This window comes from Poecile atricapillus, chromosome 2 (assembly GCF_030490865.1).
Source record: "Poecile atricapillus isolate bPoeAtr1 chromosome 2, bPoeAtr1.hap1, whole genome shotgun sequence".
NCBI classification, from domain to species: domain Eukaryota; kingdom Metazoa; phylum Chordata; class Aves; order Passeriformes; family Paridae; genus Poecile; species Poecile atricapillus.
In genome coordinates, this window is record NC_081250.1 from 37,089,895 (window position 1) to 37,105,321 (window position 15,427).

The 15,427-nt window shown below is 36.0% G+C and overlaps 1 protein-coding gene across 1 annotated transcript in view; it reads left to right on the forward strand.

The window, feature by feature from the left end:
- Nucleotides 1–13,973, forward strand: part of KCNH8 (potassium voltage-gated channel subfamily H member 8) — a 174,688-nt gene extending 160,715 nt beyond the window's left edge. The window contains exons 14-16 of the mRNA XM_058832431.1: nucleotides 1,428–1,534; nucleotides 2,583–2,659; nucleotides 13,263–13,973. Of these exons, the coding sequence (XP_058688414.1) occupies nucleotides 1,428–1,534; nucleotides 2,583–2,659; nucleotides 13,263–13,973 (895 nt within the window). The remainder of the gene's footprint in view (nucleotides 1–1,427; nucleotides 1,535–2,582; nucleotides 2,660–13,262) is intronic.
- The last annotated feature ends 1,454 nt before the right edge of the window (nucleotides 13,974–15,427 follow it).

The following is a 15,427-nucleotide window of genomic DNA, read 5'->3' on the forward strand; positions in this document are numbered from 1 at the left end:
AAGCAGTGAGGCCAAATGACATTAAACAGGTTTTATAGCAAATTTTGAACAAAGTAATCATTCTGGTTCTCAGCTGCAGATAGCAATATAGGCCAGGGCTACTCAAGCACCACATTTGAGTCTCTTCTACCAGAAGCTGATTAGAGTCAAGTCTAGTAACACCCAGCTGGCATCATGAACACTCAGACATGACATGGAGATCTAAACCCATACGAAGAGCCAAAAAGGACAAGAACACATGGTATGCATACACAGGTCTGAGTTATGTGGGTCTTCCAAGCCAAATACATCACAGATTTCACTGAATTGTCTGTTCTTTCTTTCTCCAGACATTTCCAGTCAAGAAGTTTTCCTGAAAATATCTTTATTAGATGAAAAGTCTAATTTCCGTCATTACAAATTAATCCCCAATAACTGAGAGGTTAAGAACTTTCTATCTTAGCCCTTCCAGATTAGTATTTAATTCATCTGTCTACTGTAAGACACAATATGAAGCTTGTTCCTGGACAAAACAAGAAATTCATGCTTCATATCAGTCAAGTGGAAGTTGTATGATTCTCTTTCATTGACTTTAAAACAGTTCTCTTTATAACACAATTTATTTTAACTGAGAACAGAAAATATTAATAATTTTATATTTTTAACACTGTGTATTGATTCCTCCAGTACCTGTTTTCGAATCTTTGCATGCAGAACTTGATTATTGTAAAAAATGCTGCTGCTTTTTTTTTTTTCCCCTTTGGCTTGCTTGGCACTGCAAAATAGAGATAACTGCTATGCATGGGTAGAAATAACTGGAAAAAATAACTTTTCTAGTAGTCAGATCCAATACCAATATTAATGTAGCTGTGACACTGCAGACTGGTCTGCACACCTTCCTACATGAAATTTGCAAACAAGATTGCCCTGCCTGAGCTAGAATAACTATTTGCATGGAAATGGCAATTTTGACTGAAGTTTACAGAGATGTCTTCATAAATATATTATGTTCAGGCCTAGGCTCTGCCTAAGTAAATCTAATATAAGAGCTTGATTACGTGCAGGGAGATTTTAGCTTCACAAGAGCATAGTGAAGCCTCTTTAATTTGTGCAGAAGAAAGAATAGCAACAGATTACTGTAGATATGAAAAACAAACCATAGTCCACGTAGTTTTGGATTGGACTCAGAATATGCTGCAAAAGTCGTGATAATTTTGAAACTTCAGTTAATTATACTTGACCTCACATTTCTTCCATTATCAGTAATTTTAATTTTTAGTGACTCACAAGAAGTTATGCCAATATAATAGGTTCTGCTTTTCTCTAAACTTAATGTTGTGAAAAAATTACAATTGTTTAAAAATGTTCCCTTTAGGAGTAATTTTTACAACATAATTATGAACATGACGCTTATGAAACTCCTCCATTACTCCAATTTTTCTCAACAGAATTGTTGATGGGATTGAGGATGGAACCCACAATGAAGAAAGCCAAACCTTTGACTTCAGCTCTGATCAGCTCAGGCAGGAATCCAGGTTATCTCCCACGACCGGAGGTAGGTGTTGCCTGGGAAAATCACTTTTTAGAGAAAACAGCTTTCATAACTGCTTTTTGTTCCCATTTATTGTTTTGATCCTCACTAGTAGCATAAATAGATTAAACATATATTTGTACTCTCAGTACCATTTCAGTGCCACAATTGTAAAAAAATACAAGGTCCCAAAGGTCATTTGCTGTTTTCCTGCTAACAGACAGTCATGATAAAACAGTTTTAAAACCAGGGAACTGTTTTTTCATGCATTATGCTTTACAAGAAGAATTGTAGAATCTGTCTCATGCACCCAAACCTTTGGTCAGGGAAGGCACTAAAAACAAGGACAAAACTGAGCATAAAAACATTCTAATACCAAACTGAAAAAAAATTACAAGCCATAAATAAGGAAAAAAAAAAACCCACAACAAAAAATCCCCCACTCTATTCATTAAGAGCCATATGTAAACCTGGCTATTAATATTTTTAAAGCTATTTAGAGAAGTGAAGGGGCATGGAAGTATATAGATTTTTAAAATAGTGAAAACCTTGAATAACAAGGAGTTTTAGGAAGCCTGAAAAGGTTGATGAAGTAACACCACAGAGCAATGGAACTTGTCAAGATGGGGGAAAAAAAAAAAGATTAAAGAAAGAGACAGAGGGACTGTTTCCAACATCTCTCTTTTAGAAATAAACAGTCCCCACACAGCTAAGTACATTTATCATGGGGGCAACTAGGACATATATTGTTTTTCTTGAAGCCAAAAGGGAAAATAACAATTAAAGTTTAGTCATATTTATGATTTTTTAAAAGTGTCAAGCTGTCATGTGGATGGCACCAGGGTTGTCATTTTCATTCCTTTCAGATACAGAGTGAAGAGGGCAGTATGGAATTTATTAATTACACGTCTCTCAAACATTATACAATGAACATTAAACACATGGCTTAATTTTCATTCTAGCCAACAGAAAAACAGGTTTAAATTTAAAGCATTGGTTAAGTGCAAGAATAGTGTTATCGTTTCCAAGTGATTATACACTTCTCATTTACATGAATTTGAATTATTTTCAGAGGCTGAAATTGGTGCTGCTGTGCTTGTCATCAAAGCAGAAGAGACCAAACAGCAGATCAGCAGGCTTAATAATGAGGTAACAAGATTTTGTGGGGCTTGAAGTATGTTAGCAATAATTCAAGAAATGATGGAGAAAACTCAGAAAATTCAGGAATATGATAAATGTGTTATAAATGAGTTTATAAAACTTGATGAGGTTCCTACATGTAGGGCAGTGTGGGGCTTTTAACTCATTCTCAGATCAATTTTCTATATTTTTACAAACCTATGTAAAAGTTTGTCACATGCTAGGGCTAAAACCAAAGTGAGGTTAGTGTATCTGATTTTCTTAGGATTTAGTGTCTTCTGAGTACGCCTCTATTTGTCTCATTCCTCTCATTATTTCCCCAGGTACCTTCTCCCAGATTTTCTTGTCTTGATGTGTGTTGTGATTTTAGAGAATTTCCTTGAAAGAAATGCAAATCCATTCACATTCCAATTTACATAAAAATTATTCAAGTCACCTGACTTGTGTTCTACTTAGGATGAAAGAGAACTTCATCCCTTCCTGCTCAAGCAGTATGACCTGAGGAATGTGGCTAGACTGTTTCATTTACTCAGCCCTGGCAGTACTTTAGCTACCAAGATTAAAGCATCAGACTAGCTTCACAGTTGTACTGCAAGACTAAAATCTGTTCCCAGCCTACTCTGTCTTCAAATATGAAAAGATTAGAGACAATTCCTTATACTTCCACATGAGGAAACATTTAAATAAGTCACACCACACAGTTTCACTTCTTCCCTGAGCTCTTTGGTTACCAAAATGTTAAGTTTCATTTTTATTTGTCCTTCATTTTTGTTTACATTTAATCTAGTTATTATTTCCCACTTACAAAGTATTTGGCTTGTAAACCTCTTTCATCCTGCTTAACTTGGTTAGACAACTTGAATATCCTAAGCTAAGACTGCATGAATGGTTAGTTTACTACAGATACATCACCTCATTTGTATGTCAAACTCTAGAGTTCAGACAAAAGTGTCATGACCCATTGATTATGGGTCATGAAAACTATGGGTTTTTATAGGACTTGGTCAAAGAACTCAAAAAAAACCACATCAAGATGTTCATTGACACCACCATCATGACAGAAAATTATATTTCCTATGTAATGCTTTTGAAACACACAAATCATATTGATTAGTCCCTTTTGAGGACTGTAATTTTTAAAATAGGAGGATGCATTATGTGGCTCTCCTCAAGAAGCAATTGGAAAATATATCACTGTGACAGATGTTCCAAGGCAGGCATCTTGTGGATTAAACAAACATTTCAACTGGAACAGTTCTGGGCTTGTCATTGCTTTTCTGGTGAAAAGTGATAAATAAATAAATCTTGGAGCAGGGCAGTATGTTAATCAAAAACAGAAAAAAAACTCCACATGTTCAAGGTCACTTCTCTCCACATACAATTTTAATTTTGTCCTAATAATACTATCTGAACAAAATGTTATGCAACTTGTTTGTTCACATTAGCACCAGCAGTAGGACTAGATTTAGATTTCGTAGGTAATATTCCGGGCTCAAATCCCAGAGACGAATGGGTATCCTCCAAGTCCTCCCATGGATCAAAGTTTACATTGGAAAAACTGCCTGACTAAAAGGCTGTTTAATTGCATATTTTACATGTACTCAAACATGCCCCAGCTGGAGTTTCTGAAGTGATAGTACGGAATTGGTGCTTACCCAAATGAACCTCTGGGTAGCCTTGCTGATTCACAGTAGCTGCTGCTTGGAGTTTTTTGGCGTTGTATTAAGTATAGAATATTTACAGATCTGGTGCTTTCATCATTCCATCATTTGATGATGACCAGTGATGGGAACCAGTGATGACTGATGCTGCAGCAGACTACTTGCATTAGTAAAAATACCAGCAGGGAAAACAAAGCTCTCTATTAAAGACATTCAGTCTCCTCCTGGTAAAGAAAATATGAGAAAACAGGTCACAAGTAGCCAGCAGCAGTAAACACTGTCATTAATACATTTTCCAGTGGAGATCAGAAATCAATCAATGAATGCAAAAATAACTGCTTTCATGAAAGGCAATTGTATTACTACAGTTCACTAGTTAGCTTAGAAATATTTCAGCTGTTGATGGAGGCGGGGGGGAAAAGACATGTGTCTTTCCATTCAGACTTTCAAAACAGTCTCTTGTTAGCAAAGCAAAAGGTTACCCCAGAGAAAAATCTACAAAATTGGCTATATCTAGTTTGGAAATACAGCTGAGCTCTTAGCAGTATTTTAGTTATATGGCATTCAGTAGATAATCCAAAGGCTATTTCATTTACCTAAGAGAGTAACAGGAGTCAGTGCCTTGGTTTCACTTCTCAGATTGGTTAACTTTAGTAGCAATGGATGCACAGACTTCCGAGTACTCTCCAGAGTCAGCAGAGTCGATGTGAGACAAACCTGAGCACACTCCTAATTGCTGTTGTACATCTCCAAGGTTTGGCTGCTCAGCCAGTTACCCACCTTCTCCACTTCCTCACCTAACTTCACTGCTCATTGAGCCTTAATGAGATTCAAGCTGATACAGGAATTTCCTTCAACTTCAGTATTGCAAGGTAGAGTAGAATAGGACTGTTTTATCTGCTGCCATGTTTGTCCCCTCCACTTAGAATAAATAATCACTGAATAAAGCAGGCATGACATTCATTATAGTTCAGTAACTTCAGTATATGGCAGGTGAGAGCTAAGGTTCAGGTTCTTTTTCTGGTAAAAACACAGTTATTTAAGCAATATTTTCAAGATTAGGTTACTGAATATCTATCAACATTGTACATTTGCTGAGCTGGGGAAAGCTTGATTCAAAGACCTGCTCCAAACTAGGCAGAGCAAGAATTCAGTAAGAGTATTCTGCCTCACAAGTCTGTGTCCTTCCTTTGCAGAGATCTGTACACCTGACCTGGCTTTTCCAGTCCATTTGATCAAATTAGTGTATCTGAACACAGCATATTTTCAGAGGCACCATTTACCTGATGCAATCACAGATAACGACTAAGAAGCCCACAAAGTAAAAATATGAAACCACTAAGCAGATTTTCAGAGGCATACAGACGGCCAAGATGTCTAGATTAAAGCACCTACCTATCACTGTCCCATTGCCTGTATCCTGTTAGACTTTTGACTCTCTATCATTTGAATGCCACTGTAAGAAAAGAGCAAAGAAATACTTTTATTTTGATCCACTTGGAAAAACCCAATCCAGAACTATTTAAAACAGCCCAGTTAAATTATGAAAAATACCCAATATTTAGTCATATTTTTCCCCCCTAATTACATGTACACATTCTCCATTCAAAAACATGGGTACATGATTTTGAGCTCAGATAAAAAGGGCATCTCATGCAGTGCATGAATACAAACTCAGATTGCTTTGTCATGTCCCCTGGTTTCCTCATATGCAACACAGCTTCAGTGCAGCCTTCCTCAGCTTCAGAAATCTGGGGGCTGATTCCATGCTTTACCACATTAGTAGATCCCACAATTACAGTACCAAAACAGTATAATGAACACAGTACTCACATTTCTCCCATTCAACTGAAAAACAAACAAACATGAGGAAATATGAATAGGGTCAGGTTTTGAGCTAGATAATTGCCTTCTATTTAGCTCCACATTGGAACACTTAGTGGAAATTTAGCTATTTTTAATTTTAGGTTTTTCAAATGCAAGTACTTAAAATACTCTAAGCATCTGGCACTTATGCAGAACAGAGGAAATATATTCACAGGGATATTTAACTTTCATCTAACAAAAGGAACAATCCCAAACAAATATGTTTATTTTCCAAATCATAAATTTTATACTTATATGATTTTAAAATGCATTTCAAATCCTGCTGCCAAAAATCAATCCCATTCCCCTCTCAGTACAGAAAAAAATATAATATTAAAAATATAGGCAAATCATAATCAAGGCCACTAAAGAACTGGTGACTTGGTGACTCTAATCAGGCTTTCAATTTTACATAGAGAATATACTGTTAAAGTTCAATTTGCGACTTGAGAGTTCATATAATGAACTCACTTGACTTAGAGTAATTAAATGGATGTTCTTCTTAACAAGTTCATAACTATATTATCACATGAGAGAATTTACTTTGCAGCAAGGCTATCCCAGTGATTTGGTTTGTAAAACATCTTTCAATCAAGAAAAATGTGGCAGAAAGTGAACTAATTTATAGATGATGAAAACTATTAAAACTAATCTATCTGTTTTGGATTTTAGCCATGCAAATGTCACATTAAAGCCAGGACATAAAAACAAATATCATTTGTATGAAGAAATAAAAGCTTTCTAAACAATACATACAGAGTAAACACACTTTGCTTACTGGTATTTGAAGTTTCCACACTGACATTCATGTTTCCAAAGAACTTCAGCCTTGTTGTTTTGTCTCCCTACTCTGTATTCTCATGCTTCAATGTCTGCAGAAAAGCCTTTCCAGCTAACATATTTCTTATTTTAATGTTAGTTTAATAGGTATTGGCTGATGAAGGTAACAAAAAGAGTTGATGCTCTAAAGCTGAGATTATATTTAAGCAGAACACACTGCACATACATTGCACAAGTCCCATATGCTGTGGTGTGTCCCTTGCACTTTTCCTTGTGGAAAGGCACCTGAGACAAAGGAATTAACCAAGAGGCAGCCATGCAGTGTGCAAATCAACTGGACACCAAAAGCTGACTTCAAATTTGAATAAAAAATATTATTACCACGCCAGACTATGACGATTGTCCATTTAATCTTTAATGGGCATTTCAAAATGTTCCTGTACTCATAAGATCTATTTTCCCAATATCTAAATGTCAGTGCCTGTGGGTATGCAAGTTCAGAAGTTCACTGCTTTTTCTTTTTTGCCTAGAAGATCATAAGAAAAAGATGATTGGTGTTCTCCTTCTAAAGTCAATATATTCTGGAAACATGCTATTCCAGCAGATCTCAGCAAACCAAATGCCTTTTGACTTTTCTTGCCCGTTACATTTGTTAAAAACACTTCACTGGTATAATTTTCTTTTGAATTGTCTTCGGTTACATCTTTGAAGTCACTGACAAAGTATACAATTTCAAACAGCCCTAGTAATTCCTTGTGAAGAAAACCCCCTTCTAGAGTTCAATTAAAGAAAATATGCTGTTTGTATATCCTGGGAGTATGATTAATACCCACAAAGTGTCATTCAGCAGAACTCCATAGACCTTTTTCTATAATACTCTGCATAGGCAGAATATTATATTCATGCCTCTGACATTTTCTTTTCAGATGTAATGTTTAACATTTATCTTTCTTGAATTTCATATTACTGATATTTAAAAGTGAACATGAATTCCATTTAGACATTAAAAATAAACATTAAATAAAAACAGATCAGGATAGGATGCTAAAAACAATATCTTAAAATGTCCATAGATGACAGTAAACTATTGGTCATAAATTATTCCAATCATGTAAGAATCCAGCTTATGGTGATTATATGCCCTTCACATTTTCTTGTAGTTCTAGAAGAATGTTGAGTGGACAGTAGCATCTTAGAAGTCTTCTGACAAAATGTATATTATATCTAAAGTTTCTTCTTAAATTATAAAACAGCTTTTCAGTTAAAGAAGATAATTAGAGTTTTGCCATGGTTTATTCTTAAGAAATGTAATATTGCCTTTTCTCTTCTAATTTTTCCTTTAGATGCTTATAGAAATTCTCTGCTTAATATTTTTGCCCAATATCATATATACTACTTCAGGTTTCCTTTCATTAGTACATACTGCCAGCTTCTCCTCTCCCAGACACTTGGGATTTCCACAATCCTTCATTTTCTTTGAATCAATAGATAGTCAGTTTACCCCTGGTAGTTTTTTCATTCCTTGAAGCAGTAATTTCCAAACCTGATTTTCTTATTGCCACCCTTATGCTGACACTGTCCTGATTCTTTGCCAACATCCAACAATCATAGAATCATGAAATGGCTTGTGTTGGAAGGGTCCTTAAAGATCACCTACTTCCAGCCGCCCTGCCATGGGCAGGGACACATGGCACTACACCAGGCTGCTCAGAGCCCCATCCAACCTGGCCGTGAACACCTCGAGGGATGGGGCACCCACAGCTTCCCTGTGCAATCTGTTACAGTGCCTCAACATGCTCACTGTACCGAATTTCTTCCTAATATTTAAACTAAACCTACTGTCTTTTCAGTTTGAAGTCATTCCCCCTTGTCTTGTCACTACGTGCTCTTGTAAATAATCCCTCCCCATCTGTCTCGTAGCCACCCTTCAGGCTGGCTTGGAAGGCTTCAATTTGGTTATTTCAAAGCTTTCTCTTTCCAGGCTGAAAAATCCCAATTTTCTTAGCTTTTCCTTGTAGGACAGGTGCTCCATACTTCTAATCAACTTTCCTCTTGTACCCCTCTCCCTCCTGCCAGACTCACTCAATGAAGAGCAGCAAATTATCATTACAACTGCAGTTTGGGAACCCTTTTTCTAGACTGAATTTCATGGGACCCCTGTTAACTTGAATATATTTAAATAATCTAGTCCTTTATATTTCTGTCATTTATCCTTACATGTTTAATAGCAATAATCTTGGCATCCTAATTTACACAGACAAACTGGTCACTGGAACTAACGACCAAATTTCCTACTCCTACACAATAAAGCCAATTGCACAACCTTCCAGATTCCTGGATTTATTTCACTGAAAATGAATCATCATATCATTGCACAAATCCTATAGATTTAATCTGAACTCAGATTAGCTGCACTGGATTTTTTTTTTTTCCTTCTGCAACTAGCTTTGTTTCTAAAGCCGTTAAATCGGGAACGTCTGTCACCACAGTACCAATGGCCACAGACTTGCTGATAGATGATCAGCGAAGAGTCTGCCTGAGCTCAATTCTCTTTTCATTCATTCAACAATGCAGTCAGCAAGAAGCAGAATACCAGCAGTTATTCAATCTGAGCCTTCAAAGGCAACTCATTCTAGCTGAAATTCTCCCTGGCTTAATGAAAAAGCAGAACAGAAGAAGCAATGAAAGACCAAGCAAAGGAATAGAGAAGCTGCCATATGCAGTGCTAGCCAGGCAGCTCCTCCACTTCGCTAAAATGCACCTTCCATTTCTCAAGAACTCAGTATTCATCTTCACTTCTTTGGGTATTCAGAAAGAGTCATAGCAGGAAGCCATCTGGGTCTGAAGTTTGAATTTCAAAAGGGAGTAAACACAGAGAGAGAAAAATATGTACAAATCTGAATCAGCTTCTAATCAGAAAAAGTTTTATTTCAGATTTATCCAGGAACAGTGATGAGAGCTAGGCATTCTAGTTGAAAATTCAACTTTAAAATAATTATATATTGGAATATATAAGGGAAAAACAAAGAAATCTGTTTAGCCATTTAAACAAAGAAATAGGCATCATCATCATCATCTTACATCACATCCTTCTCACCTAACTAAACACTCAAGCTTCTCAACAGTTTAAGACTGTTAGTAAAGAAAAATTCTTTCTTCTGAAACTGTCAAAGTAATTTGAAAATACAAAATGCATCTACTAAAAATTTTATTTTAACCACTATTCTGAATATATTCTATCCTGATAACATAGTCTATTAAAAAGGCACCAACACATTGCTTTCAACCAGTTTGAGAAGCACCTCTTGCTACTTGAAACTAAATCTGTATAAAGCCCAGTTTCTACATCCGGAAATATTGCAGTATTTTTTCAAGTCCTAGGAAGTGTTAAGGCAGCATTTCATGTATATTTGGGATCTCGGAGATAATTTTAAAGCTGTCTGCCTAGCACAGCAGGAACCTTTTGTACCAGTAGCTGTTTTGCCTAGCAATAATCAGTGAACTCCTGAAAAGAGTTCAGCCTTACCAGCATGCCAGGAATTAGCCCTTTTTCCTCAGGAGGAAGCTGTACTGTTTCAATTTCTCCTTCATAGACTTAAAATTCCTTTGGCTTTTAATCCCTGTTCTTTTGCACTTTCTCAAACACTGTGAAATTCTTAGTAGCACTGATAACACTTTTTCCCCCTCCATTACACCTTTTTATTTGCATCTGCTCAGGGATCTCTGCAGGGTATAAAAATAATAGCATAAACAGTGTGGCATTGGTAGGAACACTAGTAGTATGCTATGCATGTACAGAACTATAATAATATAGAGACAGATGATATTTAATAGTGATATAGATACTGGAGGTTTCATCTTGTAATTGCAAAATTCTGAAAGCTACATATTTTTTTTGTGTATGTGACATCCAGAATAGGTCCAAACAGATCTTACCAGCTAGGAGTGGTGAATTAAGTTTGGTATAACTACTCTGACTAGTATACTACTGGAAACTATTAAAGCCTACTTTATAGGGGTTTATCAGGTAAATTCCTATGTTGGTGCAAGAGCAAGTTTATGAGAAGACAACACTCTATGAGTGATATATCAAAAATATAGCTGATATATCAAAAATAGAGTGGTCACTAGAGCAAGTTGTAATGAACAGATATTCAGGGATGTCACTAGTGCTGATGCTGGGATTGATTTTTGCTGTATTTTCTTAATGAATTGGCAAAAGAAACATGCTAAATGATGATTAAACTCCTAAAAAGCTCGTAAGTGATGAGTAATGGAAAACAAAAACATGGATCAAACCAAACAAGACATTTTTAAACTGCAGATATTTTCACACAACATTCATAGTTTAGGTAAGGTCCATACTCATAAGATAGTGCCAATATTTCTATTTGCACACCTGTAGAAAGCCCTGAAAAAATGATGCAAGTTGGGAAATTGTACAGAAAATCATTTCTGTATCCACTAGGTGTAGGGGCCAGTGATGATCCTAAAAAGGACTGATAACCACTGAATCTAGATAGCCATGAGTTTGATTGTCTGTCTTCCCCCATTCTTCCAAAAAAAACTTCTGGAGGCTTTGCAATATCATCTCCTAGGGTCCAACAGAACACAGGAGTTCTTGTGAAGTTGATTTGTCTAAAAATCTCACTGTGTTTTCTGACAGTCTGACAGTACCAAGAACCTCCACTGGCTGCTCTGACCCCACAGGAAACCTCTTCACAAAATGCTTTAGCAACATATTTTAACTTCTCACATTAACTGACGTTACCAGGCATTCAAAGCTTAATGTCTGCTGGCAGAAGGGGGTCTCATGGTATTTTCTATCTACTGTGACTCAATTAGACAACAAGGCAGAAAGAAAAATGCAGAGACACAGAGATCCTGCTACCTTCTTTCAAAGGACGGAAAATCCTTTAAGGATTTTCTCTCCAGAGGCAGTGTGATCATTACAAAACTATTAAACAGTATGTTGGGTTTGACCAATAAGCTCAGAGAAAAATGAATAGATCTACAAGAGCTGTATTGGACCTTCCTACTTTCTTCTCTGAATTTCTTTAAAATTGTTGTGCCTGTAGTAACACAATCAAACTCAGTCTGAAATGTATTTCCAGCAGATTTCTCCAGAACTATCCTGCCAAAACAATGAAAATTAATCTGTGTAGGTCATCTAATCAATGGTGTCTTTACTTGAGGTCAAAGAAAATCTCCCTGAATGAGTTTTTTTTTTTTACTTTTTCACATGTGGTTTGAAGATGAATGTATAGTCACGGTTTTTTTTCAGCAGAGTAGCATCAGTATGAGAAACTCTCTTTTAATGATAATGATGGTGCTTTGACCTAAAATAGATTGATAGCCATCACAGAGACACATTTAATTTCTACCCTTTGAAATGATGAGTGGGTTACTTTCATGTTTGAGCTACACTTTTCATTGCCCAGAACATCCTTATAAAGGCTTAAAAAACGACCCCATTAATGTTCAAATGCCATTCAACTTTAAAACACAAGTTCAGAACTTGACAACTTGATCTTCACCAAAAACAGCACTGTTGAGGAAAGACTTCATGTACTTTATGAAATCAAATGGATGCTATCAGGAGTTTCAGAATTTAAGAGAAAAGGTCTCATAAAAAATCTAATTTTTTGCACATGCACCAGAGAAATCTATGCAATGGATTACTGTCTGTTATGTGTAGTATCTTTCAAGCATACACAAAAGTACATGGAAGCAAACTGTTTCACAATCTTTTCTATTTTTTAAATAATTTAAGGTAACAAGTGGGTTTTAGAGTTTCCAGTTTTTCCCTTTTTTTTTTTCTTTTTTGTTTTTAGTAGTAATCCACAAGATTTTCATATAACTACTACTATTTTCATCCCAGCTACTTAGAATATGGATTTCTTTTACTAGGAAGACAGCAGTAATCTTCACATGCATTTCTAAACCAGATTTCACAAGACCTTATTTTTACATAACTTATCAGCATGAAATTGTTTAAATAAAAAAGTTTTATGGTTTAAAATATTTAACGATTGATCAAGAAAATATTGATGTCATGCTGTATCTGGAAATCATCTCAGTTCTGAGCATATGACCATTTTTATATACAGAGAATCGTTTGAAATCAGGTGGATTAAAGTAGCTGAAAGGACTGTTTCCTACCCATACAGTTGCAGAGTGTATTTCTTTAGTGTACAGACACCGTGCCAAAGATCAAAGTTGCTATTGCTAGAAAGAGGGATGTATGTGCATATTTTAGGCATGGTGCATGAATAAATACTGTGATATTTTGCCCTTCGTAACAGATGACAACCTTAAGTCAAGAAGTCTCACAATTACGTAAGGATATGAAGAATGTGGTGCACCTTCTGGAAAACCTGCTCACATCCCAGAAGCCTCCAGGACTCTGTGCTGTGCACAGCATATCTCGAAGTCCCACACTGGATAGTCTGCAGTCTCGAGTGGCTTGGACTACACATCAGCCTTGCTCACACATGCAAGCTGGGAGCTTCACTTGCACCAAAGCACAACTTTGCCGTGGAAACACATTATGTGACATTTGGAATACAGATCTGTCTTCTGTAGGCAGCAGTCCCCAAAGGACTGAACTCAACCTGCAAAATTCTATGGATGGTGAACTTTATTATACAACAGGCCTTCAAAATTCCCCTTCCCAGTATCAGGTAATTCAGAAAGACAATCTGCAATTTTTAAGATGCACCTCTCCCCATTCAGACACTACCCTGACTCCTCTTCAGTCTATTTCAGCAACACTTTCTCCTTCAGTATGCTCTTCATCAGAGACATCACTACACCTAGTGCTGCCCAGCAGATCAGAGGAAGGGAGCTTTAGCCAAGGAGCAATCAGTTCACTGAGCCTGGAGAACCTGCCAGGATCGTGGGACCTGGAAGGAACAGTTGGGATAACTTCTGCACAGACCCCAGATTTCCCAATAGACATTGTGACAAGCACAAGGGATGTTAAAGATAAAGATTGCCAAGCCATAGACGTATGAGAAACAGTGAAGTGGTACTCAAAGCATGTTCCACAGCTGCCAGTTTTAAATTTAGAGAGTACTGCATGACTGCTTTATCTGATCTCTGTTTTGGCGATCATGGAGACTTACAAACATGAAAATTCAGATTTATAGAAAGTAAGAAAAGGTCATTTTGATTCATACTATAGGAAAACAAATAAATTTCTAGATTCTAGAAGCATGTTGAAAAAACATTTTGAATACAGATATAACTTGTCTGTTTGACAGACTTTTGTGATAGCCCAAAGACCCTGAGGGTCAGAGCAGCTGGAAGTCTAGCACAAAGAACTGTCGTGGGTGGCTTTTGTTCATCGAAGCAAAGGTTTTCCCTGAGTGTCTGACTGTTGTTCCCAAACAATATCTATGGCACTGTTTGCTTCAGGTGATCGTGGGTCCTGCTGGTCTTTTTGTCAGTTCTGTGAAGGCAAAGGGACAATATTCGCTGCATGTCATCTAGACAATCAACCAAATAGAGCTGCTAGAGAGTGCTTAGTTGTTGCACGTTATTTGTCATGTAAATGAAACCTCTTACTTTATCTAAAAATACTATTTTTATATACTTGGTATGAAACATGTACCTAAAAATTATTTAAAATATTTATAAAGAGAATAAGAGTTTGGTTTCATTTTAGTAAAAGCTTGCAGTTTTAACAAGAAATGCACTACCATCATGTATTAGATCAAATACTATTTATTGTTAAGATATCATGTAGTTTACAAATGGCTTCCCTTTTATCTGCATGCAATTTGCAATGAATGTACTCATTCTGGTGGAATACAAATAAATTAAGGTATTATTTTATTTAAAAAAAATAAAAGAGCTGGAATGCTGTATCCTATAATAAGGTATCACTACTTAAAAAGTGAGTTCTTATACTGATAACATTAAGCACTCTTGGTTTGTGTCTTAGTATTGCACTGTCACTTGTAAGACCAAGTCAACATTTTAAAATACATTCCTGTTTAGGGGCTTTATATCTGGTTAAGAAAATTAAAAGGGATAAAAACCAATGAGCAAATTGAGGAATATTAAAGGAGAAAAATACAATTTTAGTGAGTCCAAATCAAAAAAATAAGATTAAAATATTTATATATTAACTGATCTTTTTGTTTCATCTCTGAAAACTAGCTTTGATTTTTAGTCAGAATTTTTTTTAAAAAGAGATACTATAGATTTGGGAAATTATTTAATCCAGAATCTGACTTAATGTCCCCCCAAATTTTTTTCTGGTGCTTAATGTACTAGAAGCATATTGCTACAGTGCAACCAAAGCTACAGATTTGCACTGGAATTTTGATTTTTATATATAGATGTGTGCAGTGTGCATCATCTTTGCATATCCTTTAGCAAGCTTTCTAAAAAAAAATACATGCTTACAAGCCAAAATAAATGTCCTCAAATGGATAAGTAAACTAAGTTACATTTAATAATT